We start from the raw sequence: 23,571 nt of genomic DNA on the forward strand, positions 1-23,571 counted from the left end.
TGGTTGTGTAGGAAAACGTCCTTGTTCTTGGAAATATGAAAGTTGAGGGGAATCTTACCCATCAAGTGAAATATGGGTGGGCATTGCTGTATTGAGGCTGGAGGTTTCTACCTCCTCCCAAGTATAACTTTCCTTCACCAGGACGCAATTCCCAATGCACAAAAGCCTCTCCTCAACCCTCTCACACATGGACCTGTTATCTTCAAACGGAGTTTGAGGGGGCAATGCTGATTGGTGGAGTGAAGCAGAAGCGATTCAGAAATGATCATGCTGTGGGGAAAAGAAATTTCCAAGATAGCAGGACGATGTTCCCCAAAGCTTTCATTCTCAAATTTCAGAAAATGTTACCCTTTCCCCAAAAGGCTATCATAAGAAGTCGGGGCATTTAAGGTCCATCTGTATACAAAAGCCTTTGATTTAGTTCCTCCACCTCCAGGGATATCTGTAATATGGGAAATACTGTTAGACACAAATTGTCTGTTTTCCTCTTTCCATCTTACTTTCCGTACTCTTTCAGAGGGTAGAATTTGTACCTCTAAATCACACTGATTACAGTCTTCCATTGAAGTGTTTATATGATAAAAGTAAGTGTTTATCTATATGAATGCTCTCGAGAGCTTCACTGTCCAACACAGTAGCCACTAGGTACGTGTGGCTCTTAAGCATTTGAAATGTGGCTAGTCCAAAATGACATCTGCTGTAACTATAAAATATTGTATTTTGAAGATTTAGTAAAAAAAAAAAGTTAACTCACTAATAACTTTTATATTGATTACATGTTGAAATAGTAATATTTGGATATATTGTATCAAATGGAATATATTTTAAAAATTAATTTTACTTACTGCTTTTTATTGCATTAATGTGGCTGGTAGACATTTTTAAATTAATTATGTGGTTCGCATTTGTGTTGTGGCTCACATTATATTTCTCTTGGACAGTGCTGCTCTTGAGCATCAGACCTAAGGGCAGGGAATTTATCTTGCTCAAGTTTGTGTTCCTTACAGGTGCTAGTACAATTACTGACATAATTTTTATATGCTTAAGAGAAACCCACTGACAATATTCTGTATTTGAGAATCTTCTCTTCCCAGTATTAAGGTCAGCCTCTCTTTAGCCAAACACCAGTTTCTGGTAATTGAAAAGGGCATTGCTTAGTTGGAGAAAGCCAGAAAAGGTAGCCCTAAGCTAGGAAGTTGGGGGAGCTGGAAATGAGTTAAGGATGTAAGACTGGGCCATGCTTCTGCTAAAACAGGCAGCCTCAGATGTAGGACATTTGAACTCTTGAATCAATTAGGGTTTATTCATTTATCAGTTTGAAAACCCAGGAGCTCTAGCTTCAGGTGAGGCTTGATCCAGATGTCAAACAGTGAGACCAGAACTGAGTTTTCTCTCTCCATTTCTTGGATCTATTTCCTCTGTGTTTTTGCATTTATAGGCAGTCTTTCTCCTCTTCCACTGCCTGTAGCTTCCAGGGCCACAGTCTTCCAGATTTGTGTCCAGTGGAAAAAAAGGAAGTCCATTCCCTAATACCTCAAAGATAAGTCCAGAAATTGTCCAATTGGCCCTGATTACTCAAACTGGGGCTGTGTTCAGCTATGTTCAGCCATTAAGGGCAAGTGTTTGGAAAGCCAGGCTAACAAACTTAGAGGAAAAAATGCTCAAAAATATGACTTAGGTGAAAAGATGTGAGTAATTAAAGAAGGGGAGTCTCCATTTCTTCATCTATAAAGAGAGAAGTTTCAATTAAGTGAGTTCCTAGATCCTTTCCAGTTCTAAAGTTCTGATCTGATGAGCCAGCATTGAAGAGTGAGTAGGATATGGAATGCTATGAACAGTAACTCTTTCTTCTGCTCTCCTGCCCCTCCAGCACCTCCCCTCCCCCTTCCCCGGCCCCTTTCACCACCACATCATCCACATGGTTCCCACAGAAGCTGAGATCTCTGCCTACAGTTGACTTGTTTAGTGGTGGGCACCTGACCTAGCTGGGCCAGTAAGAGAGCTTCCCCATGATTTTGAGATAAGAAGTGAGAAAGAGAAGACAGTTTTTCTCTGAGTGATGGAAACCGAATATATGTAAAATCTAAAGCTGATGGTAACCGTGATTTGCAATGAGGTGTTGAAAACAAAAAAGAAAAGCCAGAATGAAGAAAACACAACGGAGATGGAGAGAAAACTGCCTGGGTTTTCCAAAGCGTTTCAGATCCTGGTCTCAGTCCACTGTTATAATGTATCGCTGCCCTGAATTCCATGAGATACCCCAATATCCCTCTATTAACACCTCTCTTTGAGACTTAACTAACCTCAGTTGATTTCTGTTACGTGTAACTTAAAGATTCAATAATATATTTGAGTGTAGTCAGAGCCCATGGGGAAGGAGATAAGTAAATGGAAGAGGAAGCTGTAAGGTACAACTAAATGTAATGAAGGATCTTAAGTGCCAGGTTTTGGTTTATAACTGAGTAGTGGCTGTGGGGATGAAGATGAGGGGAAATCCATCAACATTTCACAGAATCACTAAAACTTTAATAAAACTTTACCAGAATGAAAAATGAACATATACAAAATTACTGTGGTCCTGACCTTGGCAGTCAGCTTTCACACATAATAAGCAATGTCAACTAATTAATTAATGCTCTCTTCATTAATTAATGTTTATTAATTAGAAAGTCGTGTCCTACCTCGTTTCTGTCTCCTTCCACATGTGAACTGTAACTCGCTAACACAGCCATCCTGTAAAATGCTACGTATGGTCAGTTAATCAGCTGTGGTATATCCTGCTATATTAAGTACCCTGACTCCATTGTCAGCTTTCCTCCATTCCAAAGGGGTTGCAGCCAAGATTATACTTGCTAAGGCAGGTGGATCAGTCTCTTTAAAGGAACTCTAATTCATCAGACAGTTCCAGACTCAGAAGTCAGGGGCTGTAACAGTTGGTGGAGAGATGTCTTCTCCTTCTCCAGCTGAGACTTTGGTTGGTCTATTTGATAACATGCAGATTTCTCTCCGGCTCCAGGCATGGCACGTGCCGCTCTTTATGGGGATGCAGCTCGGCTGGTACTTCTAGGCTATGTTATTGAGAGAAGCTGATACTTCTTTAATGGATGATGGGGCTGTTGGCTCAGGAGATGCTTCAGCACCAGATATGGTTCCCACAGTTCTGTATCTTGCTGGTGGGAAAATAAATTGATCCAACCTCTATGAAGGTCAGTTTGGCAGTATCCATCATACAAATGTGCATACCCTTTAGCACAGAAATTCCTGTTCTAGGAATTTACCCTATGCATGTACTTACATTGCGAGAAATAAAAATGCATGACTATTCATTGCAATATCATATAAATAAAAGATTGGAAATTCAAAAATCCATCTATAGTGAAGTGGCTAAAGTACATTCAAACCATGGAATACTATCAGCTATAAAAAAAGAATGAGGGACTTCCCTAGTGGCACAGTGGTTGGGAGTCCGCCTGCTGATGCAGGGGACACAGGTTCGTGCCCCGGTCCGGGAGGATCCCACATGCCATGGAGCAGCTGGGCCCGTGAGCCATGGCCGCTGAGCCTGCGCGTCCAGAGCCTGTGCTCCACAACGGGAGAGGCCACAACAGTGAGAGGCCCGCATACCACAAAAAAAAAAAAAAAAAAAAAAAGAATGAGGAGGCACTTTGTTTACTGATATGGAATGACCTCCATGATATACAGTGAAGTAATAAAAGTAATATGTGTTTGTATGGGGGGCTGCCATTTATACTTAAAAAGTAAAAAATGTATATATGTGTTCTCTTGGATTTAAACAGAAAGATCTCTGGAAGGGTGTACAGAAAACTTAGTTATAAAAAATGGTTGCCTCTGGTAGTATTTTGTGATGGGGGATGGAGGAAGAAGTCTTTTCACTTATACAACTGACTGTACCTTTTGAAGTTTATACCATGTGAAAGTTTTCCCCATTAAAAAAAATTTTTTTAATTAAAAAAATATAGGGGTGGTGATGTTTTAAACAGTAGTTCCCAAATGCTGGTCTGTAAATCAGCGAATGCCCATGATGAATAATTTATTAATCTACCATGAAATCATAAAAGTAATAATGTGTGAATTTTCTATATTGTTGAATTTAACTTGAAGGGCCATCTTTTATTCTTGATTAAGTACTTTGTGTGGAGATATTAGTAGACAGTAGTTATCAATGTAATGTTTATTTACACAATGGGCAAAATTAGAAGTTGGCATCATTATGTCAATTCCTCCAATTTAGAGTCCTGAAATTCGAAGCACAGAATCACTGATTTAGACCTGGCTTTTGTTCATGTTGAATAATCTGTTTCTAGGCATTATTCTGGAAGGCATTTCTCCTGTGTATTTCATGGTGTCGAGTAAGTGATGAATTATAGCTGAAGGCTTTTCCACATTCATTACATTCATAAGGTTTTTCTCCTGTGTGATGCCTCTGATGTTTCTTAAAGGATGAATCATGCCTGTAGGCTTTTCCACAGCGGTTGCATTCATACGCTTTCACTCCTGTATGAACAGTTTTATGGTTGCTAAGGTGTATCCTTTGCCTAAAGGCTTTCCCACATTCCTTACATTTGTAGGGTCTCTCCCCAGTATGGATTCTCTGGTGATGCGTTAGATAAGCTCTATGACTAAAGGTTTTACAACATGTGGTGCATGCATAGGGCTTCTCCCCAGTATGAATTCTTATATGTTCACTAAGGTGTCTAATCTGTCTAAAGGTTTTCCCACATTCATTGCATGTAAAGGGTTTCTCTCCAGAATGAGTTCTTAAATGTTGGATCAAGCTAATGTTCTGGCTGAAAGCTTTCTGACATTTATCACATACATAGGGTTTCTCACCAGTGTGAGTTCTATGATGTTGATTAAGAGATGAGCGATGTCTGAAGGCTTTACCACATTCTTCACATTCAAAGGGTTTCTCACCAGTATGGATTCTTTGGTGTGTGGTAAGGGATGCACTTTGACTAAAGGCCCTTCCGCATTCCTTACATCTGAAAGGTTTCTCACCAGTATGAATTCTCATGTGTTCGGTAAGGTGAATGGGTTGTTTGAAGACTTTTTCACATATATTACATTCGTAAGTTTTTGTTCTTATGTAACTTGTTGGATGATTAATCAAATCTGATTTGTATTTGTTTCTCTTTCTAGATGTGTCATATTTATGGTGCCTTTGTTCTATAACAACATTTGAACTCACAATATTTTTGCCAAATTTGTAAGTTTCTTGGCCTCTCTTCTTATGGGTCAAGATGGTTTGTCTCACGTCTCTTCCATGGCTATCCTGGTGGCTTTCTAACTCATGATCATATTTTGAGACTTTTCTCAATGTGGAAAAAATGGCATCATCCCTCATGAACCTTTCCATCATCATGCCATGATAGAACTGTTCCTGTAAAATGTCATTCTTTGCAGTTGATGCAGCTGTTTCTGTTTTACTCTTCAAGTCTGAAAGAAATGGAAAAAATGCAAATAACTCATATTCATTATGCTTCAAAAAATCAATTATTATACTGGGTATGGACTAGAGATTTAGAACAATACATATAAAGTACATGAAGTTCTGAGTATATTTAAATATGGTTAGGCACTCTGGAGAGGTAATGGGAAATTAAGAAACAATGAACCAGGTAAAAGTGTGATTTTATATATAGGGTAAAAATTTGAATATTTTAGTCCTCTTCTTTCTATTAATACTAAATAATGAAATTTCAGGGCTATGTCTTAACAGTGTCTTTTTAATTGATAACTACTTTTGGAAAACATTCTCAGAAAGATAAAAAGATTTCCCTCTTCCCACTCCAGCTAGTTCAAATATAAGGTTTGAGGGAATTCCCTGGTGGTCCAGTGGTTAGGACTCTGCGCTTTTACTGCCGAGGGCTCGGGTTCAATACCTGGTCAGGGAGCTAAGATCCCACAAGCTGCACGGTGTGGCCAAAAAAAAAAACAAACAAAAAAATTTGAACTAAGGACATTCACAAGAATGTCAAGCTGTCTTTTACTGAAGCTTATATTAATATTTACATATTGTTCTGCTTCCTGTAGTTATTAACCTGTCCCGGGAAGTGTTAATTATACAAAGGAGACTTGTAAGAAACCCAGACTGCTATGTTGCTACTATTGCTATGTTCTATGAAAATATCCTTTCTTTAAAGGATATTTAAAATTCTGTTTTTTAAAATAATTTATTGCACCATTACTAATACTTCAACTGACAGTTCCATATTCCTGAAAAGTATAACTTCTTGTAGGAGATTTGGTTAACACAGAAGGATCATTGGTACTTCCAAATTCCAAATTCTAAATGAATAGATGCAAAAATAAAGTCTATGTTCTGCAGGCCCCTGATTCTGGTCCTGGATTAGGGAGAAGGAAGACGAGAAGAAGAAGATAGGGGAAGAGAGAACAGGCCATCTATGACCCCTTCCCAATTCGGTATCCAAGCTGAAGCAGGCCCAAGCTAGGGGAGGAGAGAAGATATAACTTTGAAGTTGGGAGTTTTTATTATTATACTGAATTACACATTTCACTAAGAGACAGACTGTTATTATTTAAAGGGACAGGACCACCTATGGGACCTCTCTGAGATTTCATCCAGAGGCAGGGAAAGAACATTCATGGTAGCTATTATTATTATTTTCCTTATTATAAGTTGAAAAAGAGAAAACCCAGGAGAATGTACAAATTATTGGAATTAATAACAGAGTGAAACAAGGTAGCTGGCTAGAAGATCAAAACCGGTTATGTTATTACACACTAGCAAAAAAGAGAAAACATAATTGAAAAAAGTTATACCATTTAAAATAGCAGGGAATTCCCTGGCGGTCCAGTGGTTAGGACTCCATGCTCTCACTGCCAAGGGCCCGGGTTCAATCCCTGGTTGGGGAACTAAGATCCCACCAGCTGTGCAGGGTGGCCAAAAAAATAAAATGAAATAGCAATAAAATATAAGTTCTTCAGGACGAATCTGACCAAAGATGTTCAATGTGTACAAGACTTTTATGGGGGAAAATCCTTTATTTAAAAAAATTAGGAAATATCAGTAAGTGGAGCAATATACCACACTCCTGGACAGTAGGACTCAATATCATAATATCAATTCCCTCCCAAATTGATCTATAAATTCAATTCTATTCCAATCAAAATACCACCAGAGTATTTGTGTGTGTGTGTGTGTGTGTGTGTGTGTGTGTGTGTAATTGATGCACTCATTATATAATTCATATGGAAAAGCAAGGGGCTAACAATAGCCAGGACAATTTTGAAGAACAAGATATTAAGTCTCACTATTAAATATAGTAATTAAGACAGCCTGGCATTAGAAACTTGGCAGGTGACAGAGTGGCATTAACTATTCAATAATTGGTCCTTGGACTGATTATCCACATGTAATAAGTTAAACTAGAGCTTCACCTCATACTACATATAAAATAAATTCAGATTTAAGCTAAGTATGAAAATCAAAATCTTAAAGATATAAAATAATATATTTTTTCTATAAATCAATAAGGAAAAAAGATAATACAAAAATTCACAAAGGATATAAACAAGTAATTTACAGAAAAGGAATCCTGGATAGATGACCAATAAACATGAAAAATATGCTCCCTCTTATTAGTAATCAGGAAAATGAAAAAAACCAACAAGATATTCACCCACTGAATTTATAAAAATGTGAAACTTTGACAATGCCAAGTGTTGACAAAGATGCTGAGTTCTGGAACCTCTCAAAACCTGCTGATAGGAGTACTAATTGGTGCAACTAATTTGAAGAACAATTCTGTAAAACCTAGCAAAATGAAGGTGACCCAACAAGTCTGCTTCTATCAAATATCTCAGAGAAACACGAGAAGTTTTACACAAAGTTTTACTCCAGTATCTTTGTAATCCCCAAATTTAGAAACAGTACAAATGTCTATCAACAGGAAAATGGATAAATTGTGCTTTATTAATTCAACAGAAATGAATGAACCAGAACAATATGGATAAATATCAACGGTGTTGAATGAGAAAAGCAAGTGGAAAAGTATATATACCATTTATTTAAAGAATAAGAACATGCAAAACAGCATTATATATTGCTTGGGGGATATACACATGCAATACAAGTATGAAGATACATATACAAATGAAAATATTTAAACTCAGAAGAGTTGGTTGTTTCAAAAGGTAGGAGGGGAATAGCGGGGCTTAAACTCTGTTTTATTTCTTAATCTAGGTGGAAGTTACATAGAAATTTATTATAATGTTCTCTATGCCTTTCTGAATATCTAAAATATTTCATAATACAAGCAAAGTTTAAGGAGATTGTTAAAAACCATTGGATTTGATGAGAAGGAATCCTGTGGTAATTTCTCTTGCAGGACTTTCCATAAACTAGTTATTACAATAAATAAAGAAACTTGAGTTAAAGGGAGAGTGAGAATCAAAGCTAGGATTGTAAGCTGAAAAATTGGTGAAAAGTAGAAATAGAATTCAAGAGAGAAGATTAAAGATTTGTAGAATGCAGTGAGAGTCCTGAAAAGAGATCTGTTTTCTTTGAGGAGAGACCACGTACATCTGACTGCTTAGGGAAGGGAGCTTTCGATTGGCAGACTTCAGGATACTGAAGAAAGAAGGAAAATCAAGTTTAACCTTAATGAAGAGAAGACTTCTTTTCCCTCCAACTTCAGAGACTTTTGCAAGGTTAGGTGAAGGAAAGGGGTGCAAAGGGAGGGGTAAAATCGGGTTCAGTGCATGCCTGTCCATCCTCTCAGCCTTCCCGCAGCCTGGGAAGATGCTGGGCACTCTGGCCTACATATTGAAAGGCACCATCTGCCTTGGTCTCACCTGAACTGGGATCTCCTGGGCCTTCTTTCTCTGTCATCCATGGCGCTTCTCCTTTCTCCAACTGGGAAATCACACTAGGTTTGGAAAGTTGACATCCTACTTATGGAGTGAAAAAAAGGGTATGAATATTTATGCTGAGGTCTAAGAACCATCCCTGGAATGTAGTTCCAATCCTCTGGTATTTAGGGTCTCTGAAAACAGGAAGGGGCACCACAGCATTTTTTTCTGTTCTCACTCTACAAAGTAAAACCGTTCCCCCAAGGGAGGAGATTCAGGTATGTTCTGGCTTGATTTTCAAAGGAATGAGACGTCTATCTCCAACACAGAACCCAAGGCCAGGCTCCAGGGAATCTACAGCATTTAATAATTTAGGAATAGTAACTGTCCTGTAATGGGTAGGTTTCTGGACGTATGTGTAACCCATGCTTACCCACTGAGACCAGGTTCCCATAGTTCTCCAGCATCACCTCCCGGTACAGATTCTGGTGAGCAGGGGCCAGCTGCCCCCACTCCTCCTGGGTGAAGTCCACAGATACGTCCTTGAAGGTCAACAGTTCCTAGAATATCAAATATATTCCTTTTCAGTCTGAGACCACCTCCATCAAGATCCAAGATGTTCTTACAGTATTCTAAATTCTGAGAGATTCTAAACTAGTTTTACTGGGAGCCTCCTCTGGATCTGTTTGGTGATTCTCGGAGACTACCATAAGTAATTAAACATATAGAAGGACAGATGGTCATATATGTCTTAGAAAAAAATTAAGCAGGATAAGGGGAACAGGGAGAGCCACAGTATGGATGGGGAGGATCTTTCACGTAGGGTGGCTGGGGAAGGCCTTCCTAAAAGGGTGATATTTGAACAGAGACATGAGCTCAGTGAGGAAAAGCCACGTGGAAATCTGAGGGGAGAGCCTTCCAGATGGGGACAAAGGACCTGAGGTGAGAGTGTCCTTGGCTTGTCTGAGGAACAGAAGAGTAGCCAGCATTGCTGGAGGTGGGCTAGTGAAGGGGAATGCAAGGAGATGAGATCAGAGGGGCTGGGGGAGGGAAGAGAGGCTTTTAGCACTTATTGTCACAAAGACCAGTGCATCCCTGCTGAGTTGAAATTCTAGGGCCCTGCTGGAGTTTAATGCAAGATGAACAAAACTGTCTGGAACTGTGGTCTAACCCCTCCCTAGCTCAAATACTGAAGAGGTAAAAAGGATCAGCCCCTCAGCAGTGGTGGCACGGGGCACTGGTAGTTGGGTTAATCAGAAGTGAACTCAATCGAATGAAAGTGTATCTCAGCCAGAGCTCAGCCACAGCTCTAGGAAAAATATGAATAATCAGTCCCTCACCTTAACCACCAGTCAGAGGAAAAGGCTTAGAGTCTTCTGTAAATAAATGGAACAAACAAAAGAAATAAACAGACTATATCTATGTAACTATCTATCCATATATACCTTTATTTGTTAATTGTTTATTTAACAAGACAAATTATTCCTTAGACCAGATATTCATGTTTCATAGTTCAGGAACACAGGTCAGTGACAAACTTCATGCAACTCAACCCAAAGAAATTCTTTACATTCTAAAATCACTTTGCACTCTGAAAGATACCAGCCTTCCTCATTGCCTCAAAATTTTTCATGGAACCACAATTTCTGTAGAAATCTGCATATGCCTTCTTTCTTGGTTCAGCCAAAGCAATCCTGTAGAAAGCTGCAACCCCCAGGGACACAATGAATGCTCTAACAGCATGAAATAGCAGATGCTTGGCCAGGAGGCCATGCATCTGAGGTTTCGTCAAAGAACTGGAAACCATGGTAGTTATTCACCTCAACACCAACGTCCTTCCAGGCTGATGGAGAAATGGACCTATCTATGCATATTTCATCCTCCACCATTCTTTTATACACAATATCTGAGCTACAATAAAAAATTATTAGACATACAAAGAAGGAGGAATATCTGACCTATAATCAAGAAAATAAAAACATAAGAAGCAAACACCCAGGTAACCAAGTCATTAGAATTAGCAGAAAAGAAGTTTAAATAAATTATTAAAATATATGTTGAAGAGGGCTTCCCTGGTGGCACAGTGGTTAAGAACCTGCCTGCCAATTCAGGGGACACGTGTTCGAGCCCTAGTCCAGGAAGATCCCACATGCTGCAGAGCAACTAAGCCCGTGCACCATAACTACTGAAGCCTGCGCGCCCTAGAGCCCGTGCTCCACAACAAGAGAAGTCACCACAACGAGAAGCCTGCACACCGCAAGGAAGAGTAGCCTCCACTCCCCGCAACTAGAGAAAGCCTGCACACAGCAATGAAGACCCAACGCAGCCAAAAATAAATAAATAAATTTATTTTAAAAATAAAATATATGTTGAAGAATTTACAATAAAATATGGATAGAATAGGTGAAAATGTGGGGTTAATTGAGGAGAGAGAAATGCTAAAAAAGAACTAAAAGACAATTCTACAAGTGAAAAATACAATATCTGAAAAATCCACTGGATGGGCTTAATAACAGATGGACCCTGATGAAGACAAAATCAGTGAAACTTAACACAGGTCAACAGATAGTATTCAAATGGAAGCACCAAGAGAGAAAAAGAAAAACAAAAAACCAAAAAAAACCTGGGATAATATCAAGTAGTCTAATAATATATGTAATTAGAATCTAAGAAGGAGAAGAGAGTATGAGCAGAAAAAAATATTTGAAGAAATAAAGGCTGAAAATTTTCCAAATTTGAGTAAAAATTCAACCCACAAATCCAAAAGCCAGCAAACCCTCCATGGGGGGGAAAAAATTCACAGAATATCACGTCTATGCACATCATTAAAACTGCTGAAGAGCAAAGATAAAAGGGAAGAACATAAAAGTAGTGAAAAAAAGGTAGGAAAGGAGGAACAAAAAAAAAAAGAAAAGTTGGTATAAAACAAAGGAACAAACAGAAAGACATGTCACATCTGGGGAAAGAATAAGAATAATAGCTGACTTCTCATGTGAAACAATACAAGCCACAAAATCATGGAACATCTTTAAAGTGCTTAAAAGAAAAAACAGTCACACTAGAATTCTATATTCAGTAAAAGATTCTCGAATAGGAAGACCATATAAAGACATTTTTAGATCACCAAAGCTGTGAGAATTCATCATCAGAACACCCCCACTACAGGAAATGCTAAATGACATTCTTTAGGCTGAAAGGAGATAATGTCAGTTAGAAACTTGGAACTTGGTGGTGGGATGAATTGGGAGATACTGATTGACATATATACACTGATATGTATAAAATAGACAACTAATAAGAACATGCTGTATAAAAAATAAATAAAATAAAATTCAAAAGTTAAAAAAAACCTTGGAACTAAAGGAAGGAATGAAAAGTGCTTGAATTGGTAAATGTGTGCAAAGATGAAAGGCTCGTTTTTTTTTCCTTTTCTTAAGTTCTTATAAGACAATTTACTGGTAAAAGCAAAAATAAGAACAATGTATTACGGGGTGTATAAGATGTAAAGTGAAAAGCATGATGACAATACACAAAGAATGGGAAGAGTAAATGGGAAAATAAGGCTTTCAAATTATATGTGCAACAGTATAGTAATAATTCAACTGTGACATGTGAAAAATGCATATTGTAATAGCTAGAGCAACCACTAAAAACAAATGAAACAGCTAAAAAAGTCATTAGAGGACATAAAATAGAATACTAAATAAACTGCACAATCCAAAAGAAGGCAGGAGAGGAACAAATAAACAAAAGAATAGATTTGACAAACAGCAAAGAACAAGAATATACACTTAAATTCCACCACATCAATGATTATGTAGCTGTAAATGTTACTAAGCAAGCACAACCCAGCTATATTTAAGAAGGTCACACTTTAAATATAAAGGCACAAATAAGTTAAAAGTAAAAGAATGAGGGACTTCCCTGGTGGCACAGTGGTTAAGAATCTGCCTGCCAATGCAGGGGACACAGGTTTGATTCCCTGGTCCAGGAAGATCCCACATGCCACGGAGCAACTAAGCCCGTGTGCCACAACTACTGAGCCTGCACTCTAGAGCCCACGAACTACAACTACTGAGCCCGCATGCCACAACTACTGAAGCCCGCGCACCCTAGAGCCCGTGCTCCGCAACAAGAGAAGCCACCGCAATGAGAAGCCCGCACACTGCAACGAAGAGTAGCCCCCGCTCGCCCCAACTAGAGAAAGCCCAGGCGCAGCAACAAAGACCCAATGCAGCCAAAAATAAATAAATAAATAATTTCTCAAAAATTGAGGTTTATCTTAGGTCCCAAGTTTTTACGGGCTAGAATTTATATCACTCATTTTGCTTTCTCTACAAAAATTCGCACAACGTTAGATCTAGATGTTGGTTAGAAACAAGCGTTTTCTATGAGTAAGGAAACTGCTACCACTGCGGCCCAGTTTTCTGTAAAAGACTAACTTGCACTGAGTTCCCTGGGTGAAATTCGTTAGCCTCAATATACCCCAACTCCCCAGAAAAGGGCAAGTTATAATCTTAAAAACCAAAAAGCATGTCAAGAAAGTGACAGGAAACTTCAACCCACCTGGGAGTCTGTTGTCTGGGCCCCGGGAGTCACTTCATCCTTTAAACTTTCTCCCTGGGTCTCATCAGCATCCTGAGACAGCAGAGCTGAGGAAGGAAAAGAGCCAGAAAGTTTGCATCTCCCCAAACCCCCCAAATAGAAAAACTGCCTGTAGATCTGCTGAATATGGCCCCCCTCTCAAAACATTCACAGAGGGACATTCAGAGCAACTCAAGAGCAGACTGGAGCCTCCTTAATGAGGAGGATCTGCAGGGCATTGCTTTGGGCATTAACGCTTCCCAATGGCCAGTGCTGGTACAAAAGCACAGACCTACCAGGCCACTCCTTTGTTCAAAGGTTCCCGACAAGAAAGAAAAATACAAACACCTCCCATGGACTTCAAGGCACTCTATAATCTGCCTGAAGCACATTTTCCCAGCATTAGTTTCCTCTAGCCACCATCCTTTATCTGTGGGACACATACATTGACCACATTCTTAACCCTTAGTTAGACTAGAACAGTCTCCATTCTCTGAACCACTCTTCAAGGTACCCACTTTTGTATCTTTTCCTCAATTCTTCCGTAAAAAAAACTTAGACATCTTTTAAGGCCCAATGCAATGCTACCTGCTTTGTGAAATTTTCTCTGATAAGTACAGTCAGAAGAATGTTTCCTGTCTCTTGTCTTCCAAAAGAATTTTACCATAGAACGTATTTAGGCTACTTTCTATTCTTTTGATCTGAGTATGTGTCTATCTCCATCAATTAATAATTAGCATTAGAGATCATTATTCATTTTTCCATCCATCAAGATGCTTAGCAAAGTCCCCTGCCTGACAGAGTTAGAATATAACAAATACAAGCTGGATTTGAAGTGTTATAGGTATGAACTAAGAGACCACATGAGACATACAAATTCCTCTGTCCACCCATCTATTCTGACCCAACCACCAAATACTGTGTAATCTTGGTTATGTTTCCCACTGAACTCATATATTTCAAGGTAAAATGAGAGTAACTAAGCATGTCATTCCTTCTTCCTGGCAGGAGATGAAAAGAAAGAAAAAAATATTGGTTTGGGGTTAAAATGACTGAAACTCGTGAAGGAAAACCACTGGAGGGCTTAAGAAAGTAGAAACTTTTGACCCCAATGTCTGTGAGTCACACTTACACACTTGGGAGCCGCTGGTGGGGAACACCCTGAATTCTGTCTTCCTGTCCTGTTTATTCGAGGACACGAGATGGGAGCAGCATGGCACACGTGTCGCAAAGATCCAGTGCCCAGAGCCCAACATTTTCTCTCACAGCTATCCCTTTCCCCAAAGCCATAAGCATGAGCCCCAAGGACCTCCTTTCCTCCAATTTTCTCCCCTAGAGACACCTCAATGATGTGTGTATCTATCTTTCTGCAGGCAAACTGAGACCCCTTCCTCTACCTCCATCCCCTCCCTCCATCAGCCTCTCTCACCTTCTCCTTCAAACATCTTGGTCACGTCCTCCCACAGGGGCGCCCCTTCCTTGGCCTTCTGTGGATGGTGCAACTTCACCCAGGTGCTGGCCTCAGTGGGCAGGGTAATCAGGAGTTGCTGTAGCATGATGATGCCACCCGACTGGCCTTGTCCACTTCTGGGGAGGACACTGCCAGAGCTTCTGCTGAGACGCCTCACAGTTGTATGGTCCTCCTCTGATCACAATCTCCTGCCCTCCGGACTTTGGCCTGAGGACTTTGGTCCCTGCGCCACCAGAACCTGGGGGCTCCTAGAGGCTAATGTGGCTTTAACAGCCCTGAAAAAGTGACTCCTTTCTGAAATTAAGTACTGCCTGCTTGGGAGGCGGCCGGTTGAGTAGGTCTGAGTACATGCCTCTTCATATTCTTCTAGAGGAGCAAAAGGTAGGAGAGGAGGGACCCAGAAAACTGATCATACAGCTAGAACTCCAGAACTTGCGGAAGTATATTTAAAACTGCAAAAGATCCAAAAACAAAGATGTGGCATCAGTGTGGAAGTAAGTATAACTGGTGCTTTGGATGCGGCTTTAATTTCCAGTTCTATACACACTTTCATAAACAGCCAGTGACACACAAACACCAAGGATACACAAACATACACAGTCCCTGCCTTGACTTCCTTCCTTGTAAGCCGCATGCATCTTCTGCCTGGATACAGACGTGGGAGTTAAGAGGGCAAGTTTAGAAACCAGACAGCCTGGGTTAGAATCCTGACACTTGCACTTCAAAGCTCTAAGACACTTCAATTCTCTGAGCTTCAGTCTCATCATCTAGAAAATGCAGATAACAAATGTACTTCATAGGGCTGTAACAATGTTGGGAATACAGTGCCTTCATAGACATTATTAGAAACCTTTTGCTTTAATGTTGCAATCATAGCATTACCTTTTAAAATTATTTTTTAAAAACAATTACAGATCTGAATTTAAACTTCAAGTATCTCAACTGATGGAATAATCACATAGCTGTGTTTTCACACGGGCAAGTAGTGACAGACACATCACCACCCACGTGGATGCCCAGAAGCTGGCAAGTCCTTTTAACCTCTGGGTTAAGATACAACCTGCTTTCAGAAATGTTCAACTGGGGGAGAGGGGTATGTCTTCAAACGGAGGAAATATAGTACTTTGAATATAATGAGGACTCTTGCATAACTGTTTGTAGCAGGAGAATTTGGAAACAGCCCAAATTCATCATCTCATCGAAACCCCTGGCATCTGGGCACGTGCCTCCACAGCGACCAGGTCCAGTGTATCCCGGCCCCAAGAACAGTCCTAGTCCTAGCTCCCTGGAAAGGGAGCTGGCCTAACTTCTTGGAGTTTGTGGGGAGGCTTCTTCTTGTTTTCAGCTGTGACTGATGCAGAGAAAGGAGCAGCATCCTATGGATAGGAGCATGTGGAAAATATCCTAACCCTGATTAAATAGAAAGTAAAATGGCTTGTTACCAAAGTGAGGAAACTTTCGAATCTTATGAAATGGTTAAAAACAGAGAAGCTTCATTTCGAGATGCCCCTTCTCACTGCTCCCAGACGCGCCTCCCTCGGACTTAAGAGACTTGCAGACACAGGCAGCTTAGCTTCCTACTCACCAGACCGGCCTTGGACGCTGGCAGGACGAGAGATGGGGGCGTGAGAGAGCCCGTTCTTGAGGCTTTCAGCTCCAGAGGGTGTCTCTTTAGAGAAGGGCCGTGGGTGATGGATTTTGTTCTTTCCCGGCCTTTTATAGACAGACCACATCCCCACCCAACACAATGATTCTTTTAAAAACGCCCAACGTTCACGCAGGCTTCCTTCGGAAGCTCAGAGGACTATCGGCCTCCGGACGGGACCAGGGAATCTTTTCCAAATTCCCAAGAGGCGGCCTAGGGCGGGTGCTGCGGCACCAGATGAACCCACCGCCCCTCCAAAGTATCCTTTCCAGACCGCACCCCCGGGAGCAGGGCTTTGGGGGACACAATGCGAGGGGTGCCCAGAACCGGCTTCCCGCAGACCCGGGCGAGGATACAGCTCGCCGGCCGCTGCTTTGATGCCGGCGCGGTGGCAGCAGCCAGGCCCACCGGCGCCCAGCCTCGTGGGCCGCAGCCCGGGTGTCCCGGCGCCTCCACCCTCCCGGCGCGCCGTGGCCTTTGCCCGTGTCCCGGTCGCTCTCACCCGGGCCCTGGCGGGTTCGGGGTGCGGCCCCAGATGCTGCGGTGCAGCCACAAACCCTGGCGCCCGCCCTTCTTCCGGCGTGCCGCCCGCTCCGCCCAAGGGGAGCCGCGAGGGCCCCGCCCTCTCCAGGGAGGCAGGCGCTCCGGAAAACCCGGAACCCGGACTATGCCGGACTCCCCCACGGCACGCGTGCCCCCAGGGCTGCCAGACCCTGGTCAGCGGCCACCCAGGCGGACCGCCTGCGTTTCCTGACTGTGGTCCCAAGAGACTAGGTGGCCCGCCCAGCTCTTCTGGTGGGGAAGCCCTTTCTCTGTCGTTCATTCATTCATTTATTCAACTATCTTCTGAGTGCCTAGATCTGCCACACATTGTTACAGGCTCTGGGGAGATACCAGTTATCAAAACGCAGTCCCTGCTTTCTTGGATCTTAATTCTGGCAAAATTAAATAGGTAATAATAATGTAGAAAGGGAATATTGCCTGCTGTTCCGGTAAACAACAAATTGCCTGCCATCAAGCCATCAGCCACTGCAGCCCTCCACTGAGGGGAATTCAGGATGGAGACAAACAGGAAACACTCTGCACTCTGGATACTGGCCCTAGATAGTTAAGATGCGTATCTAAGGAATAATTTCAATGAGCCCAGACTCTTGCATCTTCCCATAGATAGGAAAGCACTAAAATCATTAAGATTTTTTGAGATGTCCGTAGATTAACAGTAATCTTTTTATGTTTGACTACATGTCTTTCTTCAGCAAAAAATCCTATGTATCTTGGCTCCTCCCTTACCTCTTCAAAGCAGTTCCTCAGAGCTATCTGAGAGGCTGTCTCCCAGGCTATAGTCCTCAACAAGTTCCCCAAATGAAACTTAACATGCAACTTTTAGGTTGTACACTTTTCTTCAGCCCACGATAAATAGAAAAATAAAGAGATAATCCCCCAAGTGATGGTAAGGGCTATGAAGAAAAAGGAGGCAGCGTGTGGAGAGGGGGATAGGCGATGACTGGAGTTCCTCTTTCTGGTAACAGTGGGCTAGCGTCTTTATATCAACCCACCTCAGGAAACGACAAATTAAAAAATAAAACTCTGGAATACATGCAGAGTATGTGAAGTTCTTAAAGGAATGTATTAATTTGCTAGGGCTGCTACAACAAAATACCACAGACTAGGTGGCTTAAATAACAGAAATTTATTTTCTCACAGTTTTGAAGGCTAAAAGCCCAGGATCCAGGTCTCAGCAGGACTGGTTTCTCCTGAGGCCATTCTGTTTGGCTTACAAATGGCTCCCTTCTCCCTATGACCTCACATGGTCTTTCCTCTGTGTGGTTTCATGCCCCTAGTGTCTCTCTATGTGTCCAATTTTCTTCTTCTTTTTATAAGGACACTTCTTAAAATCTCCTCATATGAAGATTGGATTGGATTAGAGTATACCCCAATGTCTCATTCTAAATTAATCACCTCTTTAAAGTGACCAAGCTTAATCACTTGAATATATGATTAAATACAGTCACATTCTGAAGTACTGGGGGTTAGGATTCCAACATCTGAATTTTAGGGGGATGCTATTCAGCCCATAGCAAGCTGTCTAAGAGATGGCATGATATTAGGGAATTGCCAGACCAAAAGCTGGAAAGCCAGGATCCAGGGACATGATATGACTTGGAAGATGCCTTTGCTGAGGGTATTTACCTAACTGGAAAATTATAATTTTTCACTTCAGAGAAGAAAAAATAAATAAAATACAGTGTGTGGAGAGTGAAACAGAAGACCCTCTGTATAATAACTGGGACCCCAAAGGGCTATACACTCAGGAGAAGAATGAATTGGAAGTGGAACAGCTTCAGGGGAATTTACAGGCTAGGGTCAAATTGCCTGTCCAAGTATTGATTTTGGTTTAAGGTGGGCTCTGACTGAGATGCTATCAGATGCCTGGCAAAAACAAATACAAATCCTCTCTGGAGGAAAGCATTATAATTATAGGCCTTAGATTGTTCCTACATGTAAGTTTTTGTAGAAATGGTGAGTACAGAGTTAAAGATAAGCTGGTACACAGGGAAACTAGACTCCTAGTGAGTATTTCAGCAGAAACACAAACAACAGAAATAGACCTACAAAGACAACTGCTTTTGGAATTACCAGATGCAAAGTATAAAACAATTTATGTTTTCTTTGTTTAAAGAAATAAAAGATAACTCAGACAGTTTTGGCAGATACCTGGAAACTATAAAAAGTGATATAACATATTTTTTAAAAACTAAATAGAAACTCTATGACAAAGAAATACAGTAACAAAATTAAGAATTCATTGAATGCATATAATGGCAGATTAGACATAGATGAATAGAGAATAAATGAAATGGAAGGTAGGTCAGAAGAGATTATCTAGAATGAAGCTTTAAGAAACAAAAGGATGAAATATATAGAAGGGAGAATAAGAGACATAGATGTTACAGTGAAAAGATCTAGCATAAGTTTAAGAGGAGAGACAGAGACAGTATTTGAAGAGATAATGGCTAAATATTTTTTAATACCTGTGAAAGCAAACAGATCACAGATTTAAGAAGCCAAATAACTCTCTAATGAGTTAAATAAAGAGAAATCTACACCTAGACACATCATAGTGAAACTGAAAAAAACTAAAGACAAAGAGAAAATCTTAAAAGTGTCTGTGGTAGTTTTAAAATATGCCCATTCCTTCCTCCCTCTTCCCTTGAATGTGAGTCAGACTAACTTCTAAAGAATAAAATGTGGGATTCCCTGGCAGTCCAGTGATTAAGACTCCATGCTTCCACTGGAGGGGGCGTGGGTTAGATCCCTGGTCTTGGAACTAAGATCCCACATGCCATGCAGAGTGGCAAAAAAAAAAAAAAAAAAGAGTGGAATGTGGTGGAAGTGACAGTATGTGATTTCAGAAGTTAAGTCACAAAAGATTGCCACTTCTGCTTTGCACACTCTTTGATTTCTTGCTCTGAGGAACTTGCCAGCCATTTGAGTTAGCTACCTTGGAAGTGTATCCTTTAGCCCCAACCAAGCCTTCGGATGACTCCAATCTCAGCTGACATCTTACTGCAACTTCATATTGACTGAATTTTGAGCCAGAACCTCCCAACTAAGCAGCCTCTGAATTACTGACTCATTAAAAAATGTGAGATTAAAAAATGTTTATTTTTTTAAGCCATTAAGTTTTGGAGTTACTTATTATGCAGATATTCCTAATTAATACAGTGGCAAATTTTGATAACTAGCACAAGCAGCATTGTGACAGCTAACTTATCATCTGTGATAATGGAAGCCAGAAGACAGTGGGATGAAATCTTCAGTGTGTTGTGAGGAAATAATTGACAACACAGAATTCAATGCAGAACTTTAAAAAAATCTTTCAAGAATAAAGGAGAAATAAAGACATTTTCAGACCAAAAAAATGAGAGAGTTTGCCACCAACAGACTACATTAAAGAAAAATTTTCAAGGCTGAACTTTAGGCAGAAAGAAAATGATTCCAGACAAAAGGACAAAAATGTAAAAAGGAACAAAGAAAAAAAAATATGTGACTATAAAGGAGCATTAATGATGTAGAGTAAAAATCTTAATAATTTGTGAGGTTAAAAAAATAGATTTGGAGATACAGGGATATATGTATATGTATAGCTGATTCACTTTGTTATAAAGCAGAAACTAACACACCATTGTAAAGCAATTATACTCCAGTAAAGATGTTTAAAGAAAAAGATTTAATATCCAAAAACATAGAGATTGGGCATAGAGATTGGGAAGAGGGTGAATTGAGTTAAAGTATTCTAAGTTAAAGTGTTATAGTTAAAGTGCTCTAAGGACTATTGTAGACAAGAGTAGAGGTATTCATTAACATACATTCTGATAAGTAGAAAATGTATATTGTTAGCCAGTAGACTTATATTACTGAATGTGAAAACCTATTATAAAGTTATAGTATCAGTAATTAAGACAATGAGGTAGGTATTGTGCAAGAATAGATAAACTGACAAAGGAACAAGAGTCCAAATTCAGACCTACATATAGACCATCACCTGATTTAGAAAAAGGGTGGAGGAAAAGAAGGTCTTTTAAATAAGTTGCTGATGGGCCAGTTGGACCTTTATATTGACCTCTACTTTACAACATAAACAAAAATCAGTCCTAATGGATTTCAAATCTAAATGTGATAGATAAAACAAAATTTTTTAGAAGAAAGTAGGAGAGTATTTTTACAACCTTGAAATGGGCATAGATTTATTACATGGAATAAAAAGTGCTAAACATAAAGGACAAAATTAATAAGTTAACCCAGATTAAAATCAAGGACCAGAGATTTCAGGTATTTTTGGTGAGGGTATAAATTGGTACAACTATTTCAGAAAAGCATTTGGTAGTAGCATTTACTGAAGCTGAACATTATGATCCAGCAATCCTATCCTTTGTTATATAACCAACAGAAATGGATACATGTATTTACCAAAAGACATATACTAGAATGTTCATAGAACATTCTTTATATTAATCCCAAACTGGAAACCACCCAATGCCCATCAGCAGTGGACTGAGCAAATAAATATTGCTATATCATACAATAGAGTACACACAGCAATGAAAATAGAGACTAGAGCTACACACAATATTGATGAATCTCACAAATATAGTATTGAGCAAAAGAAGCCAGATACAAAAGAATACATGTAATTCTATTTAAATAAAGTACAAAAACAGGTGAAATTAACCTATGGTGTTAGAAGTTACCTTTTAGAGGATAGTGACTGGAAGAGAGCACTGCTTCTGGACGGCTATAATTTGTTCTTAACCTATGAGCTGGTTACACAGATGTGTTTAACATTTTGAAAACTCATTAAGATATTTATCTCTATATATGCACTTTTCTGTATGAGTATCATAATTTAATAAAGTTTCTAAAAAATGCATGTTGCAAAGCAGAAATAGACACACAGACGTAAAGAACAAATGTATGGATACCAAGGGGGAAAGGGGTGGGGTGGGAGGAATTGGGAGATTGGGATTGACACATATACACTATTGACACTATGTATAAAATAGACAACTGAGGGGAACCTACTGTATAGCACAGGGAACTCTACTTAATGCACTGTGGTGTCCTAAATGGGAGGGAAATCCAAAAGGGAAGGGATATATGTATATGAATGGCTGATTCATTTTGCTGTGCAGTAGAAGCTAACACAACATTGTAATGCAACTATGCTCCAATAAAACTTAGTTTAAAAATTAAAAAAAAAAGCATGTTGTAACATTCAGTGTAACCACTAAAAGAACAGAAGTAGAATATCTAACTTCAAACCTAGTAAAGAGGGGGAAAGAAGTGATAATGTATAATCAACCCAAAAGAGAACAGCTATAAGTGGGGAGCTATTTTATACAGGGTAACTCAGGAAGATTCCTCTGATGAGATGCTATTTGACCAGAGACCTGAAAGAAGTCAGGAAATGAACCACATTTATATCTGGAGAAAGAGCATCTTAGAGAAGGCGAAGGCCCTGTGGTGGGAGCAGGGATGGGCATATGCATGGACCAGCAAGAAATGCTGTATTAAAAAAAAAAAAAAAAAAAAAAAAAAAAAAGAAATGCTGTATTGCTTGAGGCAAATCATAGTAAGAACATAAGTCATATGGGTACTATCTGGAGAATAAACTGTAGGGGATGCAAGTGTGCAATAACCCATTGTGAAAGAAAATAGTGAACTAAATTAAGTGGCAGCAGTGGAGGTGATGAGAAAAGATATATTTTGAAGATAGAGCCAACAGAATTTTCTGAGGGATTGAGGAGTCAAGATGATTCTGATTGGGCAATTGGATGCTCCCATTTACTGAGACAGGAAATACTGGAAACAGAGCAGGTTCAGAAACGGACTTGTTAAATTTGAGATGCCTAATACACATCCAAGAGTCAATTATGCACTTGGAATTAAGAGTCTGAAGTGCTGTTTGGGGTCAGAAACATGAATTTGGGTGTGCAGTGATCTGAATGTGTCCCCTCCAAATTCATATATTGAAATCCAAAATACCCAATTGACAGTAGTTAAGAGGTGGGGCATTGGGAGGCACTTAGGTCAGGGGGGTGGAACCCTCATGAATGAGATTAGTGACCTTAAAAAAGAGCCCACTGGGCTCCCTAGCTCCTTCCACCATGTGAGAACACAGGGAGAAGTCGGTAGTCTGCAACCCAGAAGAGGGCTTTCACCAGAACCTGACCATGCTGCTATCCTGATCTTGGACTTTCAGCCTCCAAAATTGTGAGCAATAAATTTGTGCTGTTTATAAGCCACCCAGTCTATGATATTTTTCTTACAGCAACCGGAACAGACTAAGGGTCCGTTAGTAACAGACCGTTAGTAACGGCGGGAGAGGGAAAGGGAGTTTGTTCTCTGGCGTCTCTTCTTTTAAGGGCACTAATTCCATCATGAAGGTCACTCTCATGACCTCATCTAACCCTAAGTACCTTCCAAAAGCTCTTCTCCAGATACAATCACATTGGGTGCTAGGGCTTCAACATAC

The 23,571-nt window shown here is 40.1% G+C and overlaps 1 protein-coding gene across 3 annotated transcripts; it reads right to left on the reverse strand.

Moving 5' to 3' along the window:
* Nucleotides 1-4,036: 4,036 nt before the first annotated feature.
* ZFP69 (ZFP69 zinc finger protein) lies at nucleotides 4,037-17,058 on the reverse strand. 3 transcript variants are annotated; one of them, XM_029227118.1, is made up of 6 exons: nucleotides 16,476-17,058; nucleotides 14,849-15,342; nucleotides 13,402-13,487; nucleotides 9,269-9,395; nucleotides 8,839-8,934; nucleotides 4,037-5,457 (listed from the first exon to the last, which is right to left on the reverse strand). In XM_029227118.1, the coding sequence occupies exons 2-6, from the start codon at nucleotides 14,973-14,975 to the stop codon at nucleotides 4,322-4,324; spliced, it is 1,572 nt and encodes a 523-aa protein (XP_029082951.1). In that variant the 5' UTR covers nucleotides 14,976-15,342; nucleotides 16,476-17,058; the 3' UTR covers nucleotides 4,037-4,321. The 3 variants fall into 3 exon arrangements, with proteins under 3 accessions (XP_029082951.1, XP_029082949.1, XP_029082950.1); XM_029227116.1 differs by having other exon boundaries at nucleotides 8,839-8,937; XM_029227117.1 differs by lacking the exon at nucleotides 16,476-17,058 and having other exon boundaries at nucleotides 8,839-8,937; nucleotides 14,849-15,707.
* Nucleotides 17,059-23,571: the final 6,513 nt, after the last annotated feature.

This window comes from Monodon monoceros, unplaced genomic scaffold (assembly GCF_005190385.1).
Source record: "Monodon monoceros isolate NGI ecotype Baffin Bay Population unplaced genomic scaffold, NGI_Narwhal_1 Super_Scaffold_18, whole genome shotgun sequence".
NCBI classification, from domain to species: domain Eukaryota; kingdom Metazoa; phylum Chordata; class Mammalia; order Artiodactyla; family Monodontidae; genus Monodon; species Monodon monoceros.